Here is a 17,682-nt window from a genome sequence, read left to right as displayed (position 1 = left end):
CTGCAAATGACTACAGATTCAGTCACAAATTATCAAAATCACTGGTGTGCCAAAAATCATTTAAGAATTTGTGTATATTTAGTCTTGTTACTATGTAAAAAGTAAATTTTATATCCGTGGCCTCTACCTCTAGGGCGGTTACAATCTAGGGACTATTTAATTTGAAATGGTATCTTCATACTGTGCTAGAGTATTTGCATTTCTTTTTATCAGCACATGTTCTAGTTGAATAAACCAAAATTACTGCCTTTGGAGATGACAGATTCCGACACTTTAGAATAGCTGCCTCATAGCCTTTTTGAAGCAGTTCATAAATAATAGATATATAAATAGATTTCTTTGGTAGGTCCCAATTGTACATTCTCACAGACTGCTTTCTCTGCTTGTGGTGTCCATCTCCTGAAATTGCTAGGAAGCTACCTTCCATTTCCTTCAAAATCAGTTTTGTTTGGATGCACCAAGATAAATCCAATGCAATAAACCTTTATTGGGTGCCTTCTCTAAGCAGGCAGACATTGGGGTTGTAAAGATGAGTAAGACCTGTGCTCAGGGAGACAGGAAAACTTCTTTTGAAGAGTTCCTAGTTTAGGATGGAAAAAAGGATAAAGAGATGCAATTCAATCTGCAAAGTGCAAAAGTAGAGGTGCATATAAAATGCCAAGGAACACAGAGGGGTAAGCAATTACTTTTCCCAGGGAGGTCAGAGAAGTTTTCACGAAAAGATAAATTTCTAAACTGGATTTTAACGGGCTAATAAGACATTTTTGTGTAAAGAAGAGGGGAAGAGGGGTGCCTGGGTGGCACAGCGGTTAAAGCGTCTGCCTTCGGCTCGGGGCGTGATCCCGGCGTTACAGGATCGAGCCCCACATCAGACTCCTCCGCTATGAGCCTGTTTCTTCTTCTCCCACTCCCCCTGCTTGTGTTCCCTCTCTTGCTGGCTGTCTCTATCTCTGTCAAATAAATAAATAAAATCTTTAAAAAAAAAAAAAAGAAGAGGGGAAGAGTATTTGAGGCAGAAGGAGCAATACACACTAGGGTATGCGAGTTCAAAAAGTGAAGCATTCATGGAGCAGAGCATAGTTATATTAAAAGAAAATGGAAGGAGAGGCAGCTGAAAAGGTCACTTTTCAATCTGTAAAGGTTAATCATGCTGAATCAAGGAGTTTGGACTTTACTCTGTGCTTTTTAAGCACAGGATAGCTATGATCAAATTGGTATCTTAAAAAGTAACCTCTGCCAGCAAAGACTAGAATTATGAAACACTGGGGGAAGAGAGAATGAAGGTAGATTTTGTACCTAAAATGTTGCACCTGCGGAAAATGGCCCTCACTCTAGTCAAGTCCTGCCAGATATTGCCAATACCCTAATCATATCCCTTCAGCTTCACTTTTTCAGCACATGTAGATGGTTTCTAACCACAAGCACCTAGAATTCTGTCTGAGCATTTCCCGCCAGTCCAAATGTGGGGATAGGCAAGAAGTGCTTGGGACTTGATATCTAATAGGAGAAGCCCTCAGCTAGTGATGGATAGGAAGCTGCATATAGTCCCATGTGGGTTTCAGAGTGGGGAACTCCAGAGTTCCCCAATGGGTTAGAACTTCAGTTGCCTACCAGTAAAACTTGCCCAATAATACAGGCTTCCTTCACTTTTCTGTATTACTTCTGTACTCCCTTACCATTGTTTCCTGGAACCACCTCATAAATGAACTTGCACTCAACTCTTTGGATCAGGCTCTATTCTGAGGGAACCTAAACTAAAACAGATATGATAATCAGGATTGGGGGGGGGGGAATTGAATCTAAAGTGTGAAAGAGAAATAGTTAAGGTTCACTGAGTGTTTTTTTCATATTTACAAGACTGAATGGATGATGATGCTATTAAGTGAAATAAGGAAAAGAGAGGAAAATCAGGTTGGGAGAATGATAAGAGTTTGAGTTTGGAGGTGTTAACACATTTAAGACACCTGCTCAGTAGTCTAATAGAAGTTTCCAGTAAGAATCTTACTGACACTGAAATATATTATGGTGCATTAGTAGGAAGTTATGCAGAATCAAGCCCATTGGAAAATGGTAGAAGCACTGTCCAGTCTGAACAGTACTAACTTGCATTTTAATTACTCAAAGTGCAGAGCATTCTGCACACCTCATACTCCCACTCATGAGATTCTAGATTCATTCTACTTAGATTGTCAGCTATGAGACAGAGTTTTTGTGAATTTTGTACAGGCCCTTTACATGCATTCCCAATAGATTTATAAATTGGTGAATTGCAGCATTTGGCATCTTGATTGGCAAGATTGTCAGTCATATATGAAAGGGTAGCCAGTTATCCTTGAGGAAGGGGTTTCCCAAGGTAAGAGAGAAATCATACACAATTCTGATTTGTCAGACTAATAGAAGATCAGAAATGTCATTTAGCTAGATTTCCATGAGTCTTAAACCCCTGGGTATTGACAGAAAGATGCATTTGCAGGAGGATGCTAGTAGAGATCACCCAATAAGAATATCTTCTAGTAGAAGAAAAAAAAAAAGCTAAAAATAAACCCTTGCTGATGAACACTTAAAGGTAAGCTAGGAAAGAAAAGCCAGGGTAAGAGAGAGATAACTGCTGAGAATGGCAGGAGATTCCTGCAGCTATTTACCGTCACGCTGCTGGCTTGACTCCCATTATCAGCCTCAACCACTGTGCATATGCTACAGCAAGCTCCTGCAGCCCCACAAGTATATGCGAATGGCCAAGGTCTGTACAGCTATTGGTGGGTCTGGATTGAACCCTAACCCCTGTCATTGGTCTGTACGTCTCCACTCACTTTCAGTTAACCCTACAGTTGTGCGCCCTCAAGACACCAGCCCCAACTTCCATCACTGGCCTCCCCTGTCAAACATGTGCCTACAGCTAGCCCCTATAGTCACACATGTGCACATTGACAGCCAGAGCCACTGCAGCTGCCTGTGTGCCTGCAGTTGGCCCCAGCCCCTGCTGTGGGCCCTAGCCTTCACCACTGCACATCCATCTGCAACTGGCCACTGCAGCCAGCCTCCTCAACTGGCCCCACAGCCAACTGTGTGCACACTACTGGCTATGGCCACCATCGTTCTCTGGCATGGTCCCTAGCCAGTAGACTGGAGGTTCTGTTAAAGAATCCAACAGTCCTGGGGCGCCCCAGTGGTTCAGTCAGTTAAGCATCTGACTCTTGACTTTGGCTCAGGTCCTAATCTCGGTGTCCTGGGATTGAGCCCTGTGTCAGGCTCCATGCTCAGCAGGGAGACTGCTTTAGGATTCTTTCCCTCTCCCTCTGCCCCTCCCCACACTCATACTCTCTCTCTAAAATAAAATAAATCTTAAAAAAAAAAGAATCCAACAATTGCAGCCATTGTGTACTGCCTGTAGCTCTCACCAAGGATCATGCAGTTGTTGATGTCATGGACCATAGCTTCCTGAGTCAATGAGACACCATGCCACTCCCACCCATCCCCATCTACAGGCACTACATGCCCTCACACTTGGCATCCTGCAGCACTAGACCAAGGGTCACAGCATGTTCCAGCACACCCCCAACCACAGGTGAAGGTCTTTCCTTACCAAAGTCATTCCATAAAATCTGGAAGACATGACTCTTCTTCAAACACACAAACACCTACAAAAGTGATAGGAATCACAAAGAATCAAGGAAACATGACACCACTAAAGGAACACAGTAAACTTCCAGTAATGGACCCCAAGGAAGTAGAGATTCATAAATTACCTAGCAAAGAATTCAAAATAATTGTTTTTAATAATTGTTTTAAAGATGCTCAGAATGCTACAAGAGAACAGAGATAAACCATTTGATGAAATAAGAAAATAATAAAAGAATGAAATGATAAGTTCCACAAAGAGAAAAACATAAAAAGAACACCAGAAATTTTAGAGCCGGAGAATACAAGGACTGAAATGAAGAATTCAATGAAGAGCTTCAATAGCAGACTAGACCAAGCAGAAGAAAGAATCAGTGAATCTGAACACAGATATTATTATTTTATTATTATTATTATTATTGAAGTATAGTTGATACACAATGTTAAATTAGTTTCAGTTGTACAACATAGTGATTTGATGAGTCTATATACTATGTTATGCTCACCACAGGTGTAGTTATCATCTGTTACCATACAATACTATTATAATACCACTGACTATATTCCCTATGCTGTACTTTTTATCCCTGTGACTTATTCATTCCATAGTTGGAAGCCTGTGTCTCCCACTCCCTTTACCTATTTTGCCTATCCCTCAATTATCTCTCCTGTGACAAGTATCTCTTTGTTCTCTGTATCGATGAGTTTGATTTTGCTTTTTGTTTATTTGTGTTTTTTTTTAGATTCTACATATAAGTAAAATCATATTGTATCCTTTCTTTGACTTATCTCATTTAGCATACCCTCTTGGGTCCATCCATGTTGTCACAAATGACAAGATCTCATTCTTTTTTTTTTTAAGATTTTATTTATTTATTTGACAAAGAGAGACAGCAAGAGAGGGAACAAAAGCAAGGGGAGTAGGAGAAGGAGAAGCAGGCTTCCCAGCAAGCAGGGAGCCCAATGCGGGGCTCGATTCCGGGACGCTGGGATCATGACCTGAGCCGAAGGCAGATGATTAACAGCGGAGCCAGCCAGGTGCCCCACAAGATCTCATTCTATTTTTATGGCTAAGTAATATTCCTGTGTGTATGTGTCTGTGTGGGCGTGTGACATCTTCTTTATCCATTCATCCATTGATGGACACTTGGGTTGCTTTCACATCTTGGTTACTGTAAGTAACGCTGCAATAAACATAGGGGTGCATATATCTTTTCAAATTAACATTTTCCTTTTTTGGGAGATAAATACAGTAGGAATACAGATCATTTGAAATGATCCAGTCAGAGAAAAGCAAAGGGAAAAAAATGAAGGAGAATGAAGAAAGCCTATGGGATTGGTGGGACACCATTAAGAGAAACTATGTATTACTAGAGTCTAACGAGAGGGAGAAAGGGGCAGAAAGCTTATTTTGAAAAATATGTCTGAGAACTTCCCAAATCTGGGGAGATATTTGCACATCCAAGTTCATGAAGTTCACAGGTCCGCAAACAAATTCAACCCAAAGACATCTTCCCCAGGACACATTGTAATAAAACTGTCAAAAAACAAAGACAATGATTAATCTTGAAAGCAGCAATAGAAAAGAAGTATGTCAATTACAAGGGAATCCCATAAGACTATCAGTGGATTTCTTATCAGAAACCTCACAGGCCAGGAGAAAGTGGGGTGATATATTTAAAATAATCAAGAATACTCTATCTGACAAAATTCTCCTCAGAAATGAAGGACAGACAAAGTCTTTCCCAGACAAACAAAAGCTGAGGGAGTTCACCACCACTAGAACTGCCTTACAAGAAATGTGAAAGGAGTTCTTCAAGCCGGCACAAAGGGACAATTAGTAACATGAAAACATATGAAAATATAAAACATACTGATAAATATAACTATATAGTCAAATTCAGAATACTTCCATACTGTGATATGGTAGTATATTAATCAGTTAATTCTAGTATAAAGGTTAAAGGACAGAAGTATTAAAAATAACTATAGCTACAATATTTGCTAATGGATATACAATATAAAAAGATGTAAATGGTGGCATCAAAAACAAAATGGGAGGGTAAAAAGGTAGAGTTTTTATATGTAATTGAAATTAAATTGTTATCAGCTTAAAATAATTGTTACAATCGATGTTTCATGGTAACCACAAAGCAAAAATCTACAGTAGATGCACAAAAGATAAAAAGAATGGCATCAAAGCATACTACTACGGAAAATCATCAATTCACAAAGGAAGGCAGTAAGAGAGGAAGAAAGCAACAAAGGAACTATGAAACAACCAGAAAACCATTAACAAGATGATATTATTAAGTTTTTCCCTACTGATAATTACTCCAAATGTATATGGATTAAATTCTCTATCAAATGCATCGAGTGGCTGGATGGATGAAAAAACAAGACCCAAATATATGCACCAAAACAAGAGACTCAGATCTGCTTTAAGGACACACATAGGCTCAAAGTGAAGGGGTAGAAAAAGAGAATACATGCAAGTGAAACCAAAATAGAGCAGAGGTAGCTATACTTAACATCGGACTTTAAAATAGACTCTAAGCCAAAAGCTCCAACAAGAGACAAAGAAAGTCATTATACAATGATAAAGGGGTCAACTTATCAAGAATTATGGGTTGCGGAATTATAGTATTAATTGAATTCACATCCCAGCCAAGTTACTCATGTGAAAATTGGGGCACTGATTGGGAAGAAGGACCTCATTCCAAATTTTCAATATTTAGTGGGACTAGGAGACTAATAACCTCAAATTTCTGAGTCACTCTGAGTGTCTCTTGGCAATGGAGGCAGTTTGTCCTCCTGTATTTGTGAGACTAGCCTTCACTAAATTGAAAACCTTGCAATAATCTCATCTGGGGCAATTGCCTTACCAGGAGATGCCCATTTTCCTCAAGACTCATCACAACCACCTCTTACTTTTAGGAGACTCATAACGAAAATCAGATGTTAAAATCCTCTAGCAGGGCAAATATAAAGTCTGACCAGGAAGAAATAGTTTTTACAGCAAAAGATTTTCACGATTTGCATATATAGTGGCAGAAACCCAGGGAATATGTGTGAGAGTATATTATAGGGGAATTAAAGAAAAGAACAAAGAATATAACGCTGAGTTGTTAGAATTTGTTAATATGAGTACACTTACCAGAAATTAAGGACTGGAAGTGACGCTAATCATTTATTTGGTAAATTCACTGAAACTTGGACTCCACAGTGGCATGTGTTTAAGTTGAGATACTGGAACTTTCCTGGCATAAGGTAAGAAAAAATCCAAAGCCTTAGGGAGATAGAAATGTTGGAGCAGATTTATCACATACTGACCTGCACATCCACTCCCCCCCCTCCCAGTACATTCTCTGAAAGGATTCTGGTGAAAAGTATATTAGTGATGGGAATACTTACATCCTCGAAAAGCTCTATAGTGGCTTTCTTCTGTAGGTAAGGTAGGTGGGATGACCCATTTCAGGGTAACAGAAGCCAAATATTAGTGTTTAACCACCAAAGTAGTACATTTACCATAAAGAGAAGTAGAAATATAGTGGTAATCAGAAGGTTGACACTCAGCAATTTTTGTGGCTAAATGATTATGGTGGCCCTAGGAATAAGATAGATGGCCAGCCTACTGAAATTGTCATCTATATGTAGTATAAAAAATCCATATATGGTGGCCAAAAATATGACTCTAGTCACCACGGTGGAGAGTTCTGACCTCTCACCAGTTTCTACGCCTAAGCCCCATAACTGAAGGCAAGGTTGGATCTCCTTAAAGGAGGATACTGCAGCACTGCCATTAGTATATACTGAAAATCTTCTTCCAAGTCTTCCCCACACCCCCTGTGGCCATCTCCTAAAATGACTATGTGCCAGGGAAAAAGAAATATTCAGGTTGTTCAGGGATTTTGAAACACTGGCACTACACTGATGTTAATTCCTGGGAACTCTAAGTGCCACTTCAGTCCACCAGTTTAAGTGTGGATTTGTGGTAGACAGGTGAGAAATTGAGTCTCTCTCTCTCTCTTTTTTTTTAATGGAACAGCTTAAGATCCTTTATTTACAGTTCCCAGAAGCCTTGTTTAGGGGCTAGGCTCCAGGTCTAGAGCTAGAAATCTCGTTTTTCACAGTTAAAAGGAACTGTTCAAGTGGAAGTTAGTGTCTTATACTCCATAGCTAATGTCGTAGCTGACTTTAGGCTGGTGGGGCTGTGGAGTCATGAATGGGTGGGGAAGGATTTGGGAGGTATAAGAACCCGGCTGTGGTGTTCCTAGAGTTGGTACATAAACTGGAATTGTCTGTTGACAACAGTACCACAAAGAGGGTAAGGAGGATGGTCTGGTGAGAACCCAGGAACTTCTGGAGGACACCTGAATCTTCACATGAATCTTTCTCCATGCTGAAACCTGCATGGACACGGAAGACTTTGTTTGCTGGGATGTCAAGCAAAATATTGCTGAACTGCACATGGCACAGCATGAGGGTCTCATGAAGAAGTATTGTTGTAATGGCCAAGGCCTGACTTGGGGTGCAGGATCCTTTAAGATGAGCACCATTTCTGCCAGTGGTGATGAAAAGCCTGAACACAGTTGAATTGGGGTATTGGTGAGGTAGGTCTTGGGTCATAACTGAGCGTTAATCTTGATGATGCATTGACCACCATCTGGTTTCCCTCAGGGAAAGAAATCTGAAGAGGATTTTTGCTTTTACAAAAAAAGGCAAAAAGTAAAAATAGTATTCAGCGTTTGTTTCAGAGCAAGCTGTTATAGAGGCAGCATACACCCTAAGCTCCTTCCCCAGGAAGAACACTCAGTAGCTCAGCATTCAGCAACTGTAGCTTTGAACTGTGCCTGAGCATCTGTGCTTTATCTTGATATATTTTGTGCATCCGTTAGCAAGACGTGTCCTAAGAAATCAGAAAAGCCTAAGAGATTTGATTTTTTGGGTCTAGGAATACTCAAAAAATTTTCCATATAAATAAATGGTAATTGTTCCTTTCCTTTATGTCATTCTGGCTTACAGACAGTCTCACAGGAATGTGGTATTTTCAGATAGTGGGGGAAACCTGTACTTTCTTCACTTGGCTTCCAGGATAACAATATCTGAGTTTTTCTCCCACTTCCCTAGTTGTTTTTTGTTTTTCTTATTGGTCACTTTTCTTTTCTCAGAGTTCTTAATATTAGAGTGCTTCCACAGTTTAGTCCTTGCACTTTCCTTTTATTTTTTTAAAGTTTTTATTTTAATTCCAACTAGTTAACATACAGTGTGATATTAGTTTCCAGTGTACAATATAGTGATTCAACAATTCCATACATCACCCCATGCTCATCACAGCAAGTGCACTCTTTAATCCCCATCACCTATTTAACTCATTCCCCACTCTCCCACCCCCTGAGAAATTGAGTCTTAAGTTTGAATCACAGTAGATTAAGTAAATCCAATGAACCACTCTATAGTGATTTCATCAGTTCCTGGATGTATAATTAGAAGAGATACATGGTAACTGGCAGAATTTCCATATTGGCTCTCTGATCCTGAAATAAGGAGCCTTATAGTATGAAATGCCAAGTTGGGAACTTGGGAACCCCCTTCCCCACATACACACATACCAGGACAGTAAACAATAATTATTGCTTTCCTGGGATGGCAGAATGGGGAATTACAGAGATTAGTAACTCCAATAAAGATTTGAAAGAAGCAGGAAGTGATGAAACCTATCTCATGCCAATTTAACTTGCCTGTTTGAATGGATTTTGGAGAATGACTGTAGAGTATTATAAATTTAATCAGGTGATGTCTCCAGCTGCCTTCCATATGTAATATCTTTACTGGAGCAAATCAACACAATCCCTGCCACCTGGTATGCAGCTATTGACCTAACAAATGCTTATTTCTCCATACAGATTAGAAGGGAACACCAGCAGCTATTAGTTTTTACTTGGCAGGCCAGCAATATAACTTCACTGCCTTGCTACAGGGCTGTGTCATTTCTCCTGCTCTCTACCATAATGTAGTCCACAGAGATATTGAACATCTTAACCTTCCAATCAGAATTGAGTTGGTCCAGCACATTGATGACATTACAGTCTTTGAATCTGGGGAGCAGGAAGTAGCAAGATCTTTAACTGTCTTCATATAATATATGCAAACTAGAGGACGGAAGATAACCTCCATTTCTGGTATCAATTTCCATTATCAGTCAAGTGCTAGTTACTACATTATTATCTCAGCTCTAAACTCACCCTTTTGTATTCTTCTTTGATTCTGGAGCTGGGACTCTGAAAACCATATTTCTTTGCCTTGCCAGCTGGTTCTGTTAAGCTCTGCTAATTGGTGGCACCAGAGGGAGACCCCCAAGACTAAAGGAGGACAAGAGAATTGTTCCTTCCTGTCTACCTCAAGACTGCTTCCTATAAACTTTTGGTTCCTGTATGCTCTACGTCTCCAGTGCTTCTTTATTCTGGTAGCAGCAGGTCGTTTCTACAGCAACAACTGAATCCAGTTTGTAGTTTTTCTGCAGTTCTGCACATTTCATTGACTCAAAGACACCAACACCAGCCAGCCAGTGTTCCTGCCTTGTAAGTCTGAGTCCCATGGAGTCCCTCCTCTAAGCTCAGAGACACCAACACCACCTGAGCAGTGTCTTCTCAGAGATCTGAGTTTCAACTCTTCATTCCTCTAAGTTTGTAAATTTTTTCCTTTGCCTTTTTTTTTCCAGCTCTAGATGCAGTAACAGTTGCTCCCTCTATCATACCTTAGATTTCTCCTTTTAGCTTTGCAGTCATCTACTTAACTTTATATCTAATTAACAGTTCTTGTTAAAGTATCTATTCAAATAACTGGTGTGATTTCTATTTCCTATCTGGACACTATTAAAGTTAATAAAAGATGATTATTAAATTTTATTAAAATTACAACCAGGTGAAGGTAATATATGACTTAATCATACTCCAGCTATTATATATTCTATCTGTACTAATTAATTTATAGCTATATCACTTTGTACCAAGTCATTTCAACGTAAGGAATTGGATTATTAAAAACAGAAACTATGATTTCTTCTCCCCCCCCATTTAAACAAGTTTAGCTACATAAACCATAGTCTTTTAAATGACACACTTCATTTAGTGTGTAATAAATGAGTTACAGATGTACCGCAAGATAGTTATCTATTCAGCCCTAAGTGACCTGAGATGACTAGGGTGGTTGGTGCCTCTACATAGTTCACACCTGGCCAGAAGCAATTTGTTCTAAGGATTCTCAGAGTAACCCAAAGTAATCAGAGCCTGGTGATCCACCCTACTGTCCCCCATGTCCCCAAGGAGGCAAGCACAATGAAGAACTTGCTTTATTAAAGCAAGTATTCTTTGATAAAGAAGCAAAGCCAAGGAGTATTCTACTACCAGGGCATCACTTTCCAAAGCCAAATGCAGTGAGTATTGCTGCTTGTCATAAACATTGAGCCTTGGAGATTAATCACTTATAAAGCCAGTAAAGAGGTTAAAACACAAAAATAGTAAAATTAATTATATCTATAAAAATTAGTCAAGGGATACACAAAATAAAGATGTAAAATATAATATCACATACATAAAACATGGAGGTGGAGTACAAATTTAATGCCTTTAGAATGTGTCCTTCAGCACACATGTGAACTTAAGTGACCATCAACTTAATACAGACTTATACACATATATTATATATGAACCTCACCGTAGCCACAAATAAAAAACTTAAAACAGATAGATAAAAAATTAAAAGAAATAAATCTGAGAAAGCCATCCAGCCAGAATGGAAGACAGCAAGAGAAAAAGAAAGGAACAAAGAACTACAAAAACAACCACAAAATAACAAATGGCAATAAGCACATACGACAAACCAGAAAGGCAACCTACTGAATGGGAGAAGATATTTGCAAAAGATACGACCAAAAAAAGGTTATATCTAAATTATACAAAGAACTTACACAACTCAACGTTAAAAAAAATAATAATCTGATTAAAAATAGGCAGAGGACCTGACATTTTTCCAAAGACATACAGATGGCCAACAGATACATGAAAAGACGCTCAACATCAATAATCATCAGGGAAAGACAAATCAAAACTACAATGAAATATTGTGCCACACTAGTCTTAAGGGCTAGTATCAAGATAAGAAATAACAAGTGTTGGCAAGGATGTAGAGAAAAGGGAACCCTTGTGCACTGTTGATGGGAATGTAAATTGGTGCAATCGACGTGGAAAATAGTATGGAGATTACTCAAAAAATTAAAAATAGAATTACCATATGATCCAGTAATCTTATCAGTGGGTATTTACCTAAAGAAAATGAAAACACCAATTTGGAAAGATATATGCATCTCTATGTTTATTGCAGCATTTATAATAACCAAGATATGTTAACAACCAAGTATCCATGGATAGGTGGATGAATAAAGAAGATGTGGTAGATACATAGATATGAATATATATATATGTATATATATGCACATACATATATGTGTCATAAAAAAAGAATGAAATCTTGCCACTTGCAACATGGATGGACGTGAAGAGTATTATGTTAAGTGAAATAAGTCAGACAAAGACAAATATCATATGATTTCACTTACATGTGGAATCCAAAAAACAAAACAAATAAACAAATAAAAAGCAGAAATAGATTCATAAATACAGAGAACAAACTGGTGGTTGCCAGAAAGGAGGGAGTAGGGGTTCAGGTGAAATACGTGAAGAGGATTAAGTGGTAGAAACTCCCAGTTATAAAATAAGTAAGTCATGGAGGTGAAAGGTACAGCACAGAGAATACCCAATAATATTATAACAATGCTTTTAAAAACCTACATAAAAAATGTTATGTTTATAAAAGCAATTTCAAGTTTTTAATTTAATTTTTGAGATGACTATTCAGAAGCTTATACAAATTCAATATTTAATATCATCCTTAATACATTTATTTTCTTTTTCTCATTATATCATATAAAAAGGTTTTTTCACCAAGCCCCATATAGTTGCCTCTAAATCTCCTTTAATTTATCCCAGGTGCTATACAAATATCATCATTTCTATGGATGTCATGATATGAAAAAAAGTTGAGAAGCACTGCTTTAGCCCCAGATCAGGATTCCTTTTTTTTTTTTTTTGACATTTCATTTTTTAAAAACATTTTTAAAATTTAAATCAATTAATTAACATATAATGTATTATTGGTTTCAGGGGTACAGGTCTGTGATTCATCACTCTTACATAATACCCTGTGCTCATTACATCACATGCCCTCCTTAATGTCCATCACCCACTTACCCCATTCCTCTAGTCCTCCTCCCCACCAGCAACCTTCAGTTTGCTTCCTATGATTAAGAGTCTTTTATGGCTTTTCTCCCTCTCTGGTTTCATCTTGTTTTATTTTTTCCTTTCTTCCCCTATGATTCTCTGTTTTGTTTCTTAAATTCCACATATCAGTGAGATCATATGATAATTGTCTTTCTCTGATTGACTTATTTCACTTAGCATTATACCCTCTAGTTCATCTAAGGTGTTACAAACCAGATCAGGATTCTTAACATGAGGTCTCTCAATGGATTTCAGTGAGCGCACATTCAGTGAATATGCAAGTATATCTTTCTGGAGAGTTAATAGTTTTCATCAAGTTCTCAAAGCTTAAGAAACAACTGATCTCAAGAATTTCCAAAGTTCCCCTATAATTTCACCCCTGAAGAAGTGATGATACAAGGGTTAAAGGAATTCCAATGGCACAAGTAGGCCTCCATTATCACAGGTGGGAAGAATAACGGTGCTATAAATAGAACTAGGAGGACTTCTCTGGCTCCCTCTTTTGGGAACCCTGTTCTTGGTCTCTCTTCTCAAATTCAACTAACATACTAAGAGGATTCTAGGGTCTTTTCTCTATTAGAAGTAGATACTTCCTCCCTCAGATCAAAAGAAGACCAAGTAGGAACCAGGGCGGAGTCCAGGGAAGAATAGGTATAAATGGGGCAGAGAGCATAGATTTCAAATGCTCACGTGTAATCTAGCTCTGCAACCAAAGCCTGAAAGCCAATATCATAAAATGTACATTTGCCCGACCTCTTCCTCTGTGTTTCTAAAGTACTTTGTACATACCTACGCTTCTCCTGTATATGTATCCCCCTTGGGGGCCTAGGAAAGGTGACTGAAACCACAGTACCACTAAGCCATTATGTCATTATTTAGTGTGTTTTTCCCTAATAGGTTTTGAGCCTCTGAAAGATAGACTTTTATTTTGTTCTTAAAACAGTGTGTAGCATATAATACATACTCAATATTTTCTTAACTAATGGTGATTAATGAACATGCACCAGTAATCTCAACATCTTCGTTTCCTAAAAATGTACCAGGAAGAGCTATTTCCTCTGTAAATTAATAAATTAACTTCCTGATACAAATAAACTTTATGTGAATCTGGGTACTTTATAATTCCAATTTTTTAAAAGATTTTATTTATTTGAAAGAGAGAGTGAGTGAGAGAGAGCACATGAGCAGGGGGAGAGGGAGAAGCAGACTCCACGAGGGGCTCAATCCCAGGACACTGGGATCATGACCTGAGCCGAAGGCAGTCACTTAACTGACTGAGCCACTCAGGTGACCCTAATTCCAATTTTTTTATAATCCTAATTTTGACCAGGATTTTATCACCTCAGATATGTTTAACAAAGATCTTCTGTATTTGCCTACAGATGAGACATGTCTTCACAACTAAACTACTTCTCTTACTATTAAGAAAAGGTATGAATCATGTCTTTTTAAGTCCTTTTTATTCCCTTTTTGCTTGATGCTATTTTTTACACATAGGGTACACTCAAAAAAAAAAAGCTGACTGAACTTGGAACAAACTTTAGAGAATAATAAAGTTATCTTAACTACACACAGGGCTTTATAGTTTATACCGTACTTTACCATGCATTATCTCATTTGATCACAGGAATCCTGTGAGTTGTGATCCACTGTAGAAACTAACGCTCAGAAAGTTTAAGCCATTTGCCTAAGGTTTCACAGAGTTGGAGTTAGAAGCCGGGTCTTCTGACTCCTATGTAGTGATCTTTCCCACTCTAAGGTTAATGGAATTAAGTCATCTGCCAAAAGAATTTCTTAATATTATGTTGCTACACAAAAGTAGATAATCAGTGTTGCTATCCCCGAGTCACTAAGAAAAGTAACATACAAGTATATTACTAAAACCTATAGATTTGTATAATACCTTTTCTAGAATACTTTTATTTCTAAACCCCGTTTCATTTATCTGAGTTCATTCAGCTTTCAGCTATGTAAATTTCTTAGCTATGCATATAACTTCCTGTTTGGTCTTCTAAGCATTGGTTCAAAGTTCTTATTTCTGAACTTTGTCTTGTCTTTTCCTGTTTACTACGCAGCTCTGGGGAAAAAAACAGATTGTTTAATCGGTGAACCATACATCTTTGTTTAATTTTATCTCGCAGGCACTCTTCACCACCACCAGGGGGCAAAAGCCTACCAGCTGGCTTCTCAGCAATTCATTCTATACAGGACTGTACAGTACAGGGACCCTCAGTGTCTGATTCTTGATGGAAACTCCCCGCTAATTATTTCAACCGCAGGGCCCCAGGGAGAGAACAAAGGCTCAGCACAGAGGGCTCTAGTGGCACTTAACCATACAGCAGCCAGAAAGAGCTCACGACAGCCCTGTCAGTTTAAAGAAAGCAATGAGATCCAAGAGAGTTTGAGTGACAACAGAAGGAGGAGGCTTTAATAAGTGCAAACTGCTTAATGTGTTTTCTACAGCTTTGATATGTATGGTGGTATATTCCAGAGTATCCCTCAAATTGAGAAATAGCTTTGTCAACTCTCTCTGTGTAAATAATCAATGGCATTTGCATAATGAGATTCCCCCCCACCTTAATCTTGATTTTTCATTACTTTCTTGGCTTATAGTCTGCTGACGGTTTATCCTTTAGAAAAGTATTTTCCTTTAAAATATTTAATAATCTACATTTCACATATGTCTATGCAATAATGAAATCTAGAGCCGAAAGGAGAAAAGAATCTCAAGGAGCAAATCCTATTTAAGAGAATTTCTTCCCAGCAGGAAGCAAGTGGGAGGTAAATAGCAGGTTGGACCCTTATAACTTCGTGAGCCCAGCCTTGTCGGCCTCCCGGGCTCATGCAGCCTCTCTCCACCTTAGGAATAATGAATGAGTCCTTAGACCGAGGCCAGGGTAATAGAGGAAGCGTGAGGGGTACCCTGAAGCTTGCCAGGGTATAAAATTAAAAACCTTTCTTTCTTTCATAAAGTCTCATCATAAAACAGGGGCTCTGAGGCAGAGGGTGGTAAAGTTCAGAAAAAGCCCCCGAGAACCGGGGCAAAAGGGGAAAAACTCGTGTCTTGTCCCGCCAAGAGGGTCTCCAGTCCAGTAAATCTCACTCCCGCCTAGAGAAAGCCTTTGAAACCCGGCGGAGCCCTTTCCCACCAGACAACGCGTTTGCCTCAGGAATTTCACCTCAGTTTCCTTTCACTAAGACCGGTTACGCTGTGCGCCCCCACCTCATAAGATAGTCGTCTCTCAGGAGTGGGGATTCCAGCGTCCCCCCGGCCCAGGGCCCCTCCCCCCATCCCACCTCACTGCCTCTCCACGCTGGCAAACCGCGCGATTCCAGAGCAAAGGAAGAAACCCGGGAAGGGGCGGCGGCCGGAGACGCAAACACCCAGCCGGCTTCCGGCAACTCAAGGGTTACGGCGAGGCGGCGGCGCGCGCCGAGGGGAGAGGCGGTTGCTGACAGGTGGCGCCTGCGCACTGGGAGCGCTCATTGTGCCCCGCTGCTGCCGAACCGCCCGCCCGCCCGCCCGCCGCCCGTTCGGCGCGTCAGTAGGCGAGAGTCCGGTGGTGGGTACGGAGCCTGCGGCCGCTCCCGCGGCCTCCTCCTCCTCCCCGTTCCCCTCACCCCCATCCCACACCCCTTTCCCCATCCCGGCTCCGTCACCCTCCCGCCCCCCACACTCAGGACAAGAATGCCCTGCCCGGAACAACCTAGCAGCGCCTAGATGGCTTTGGTCACGGTCCAGCGGTCGCCTACCCCCAGCACCACCTCCAGCCCCTGCGCCTCGGTGAGTCCCACCCGGCGGCCGCTCCGCTCGCTTCTGTCACTGCGGCTCCGCTTTGCCTCAGCGGGTCCCGCCGAGCGCCACTGCGCACGCGCCGCGCCGCTTCCCAGGCCTTGGCACTCGGCTGCCGCGAACCCCCCACACACCCCATCTTAAAGACGAGCTACGGGAACTACGGGACGTTGGGGTTTGCCCCCATCACTGGGGGCACCTGGCTTTCATAGTCCTCGCCCTGAACCCCCCCGTGGCATGCTTTCCTATGGCTTGAACACTTCCTTTCGGGAATGAGTCATTCTTGCTTTTCACCCTCCCCCTTCCTTGTACCCTCTGTTGCTCTGCTGCAGGGAGAGGACTGTGGGACTCCTGCGTTGCCCCTTATACACACCACAGCCTCTTACCCACACCCGTTTCTTGGACCCGTTCTGTATTCGCACACTGCAACCCCTTCTTCAGGCTCTCCGGGGTGTGTGCCTTCCCCCTAGTCACTTGCCGTATTTCTTGTGCTCCGGTACTGTTCGGGCTTCATTGGACTGCTGAGCTCGTAGTTACTCTTCGTTTCTTCCCTCTTTCCCTCCCGCAGAGGGTGGCTGTGGTCTCTGCTTCCTGGACCTCTTACCTTTCCTCTAAGAGGTCCTGAAGCATCTGGCGCTGCTTGACCAGTGCCAATTCATTTACATCTTACAGACATTAATGCCTTACACTCACTGCTCATGATCGTTCTTGTTCTTGGGTCGTGTTTGTATGGCTCCTTACTTCAGATGCCTATGCCAGGGAAGCATGCTTCCAGAAGGAAAATACCCAGTAACCAGCCTTTTCCTGCTGGGCCCGTCTTTGACTTCCCTGCTAGCCCCACCCCCACTCCTTTACACCCTATGCTTTTCGGTTTTATTCTTGAACATATATTTATTTAAAAAAATAAAATATTAAAAATAAATACATGAAATA

At 40.5% G+C, this 17,682-nt stretch overlaps 2 protein-coding genes across 4 annotated transcripts in view; one reads left to right on the top strand and one right to left on the bottom strand.

Moving 5' to 3' along the window:
• The window catches only part of EFCAB5 (EF-hand calcium binding domain 5), a 186,755-nt gene extending 169,218 nt beyond the window's left edge, over positions 1–17,537 (bottom strand). Inside the window, exon 1 of the mRNA XM_044390696.2 lies at positions 17,443–17,537. Coding sequence (XP_044246631.1) covers positions 17,443–17,449 — 7 coding nt within the window. The 5' untranslated portion in view covers positions 17,450–17,537. The remainder of the gene's footprint in view (positions 1–17,442) is intronic.
• Positions 16,427–17,682, top strand: part of SSH2 (slingshot protein phosphatase 2) — a 241,197-nt gene continuing 239,941 nt past the window's right edge. For all 3 annotated transcript variants that reach the window (XM_026517772.4, XM_026517768.4, XM_057318133.1), the window contains exon 1: positions 16,427–16,740. In XM_026517772.4, coding sequence (XP_026373557.1) covers positions 16,678–16,740 — 63 coding nt within the window. In that variant the 5' untranslated portion in view covers positions 16,427–16,677. The remainder of the gene's footprint in view (positions 16,741–17,682) is intronic.

This window comes from Ursus arctos, unplaced genomic scaffold (assembly GCF_023065955.2).
Source record: "Ursus arctos isolate Adak ecotype North America unplaced genomic scaffold, UrsArc2.0 scaffold_24, whole genome shotgun sequence".
Lineage (NCBI taxonomy): Eukaryota > Metazoa > Chordata > Mammalia > Carnivora > Ursidae > Ursus > Ursus arctos.
This window is presented reverse-complemented; position numbering and strand designations above follow the sequence as displayed.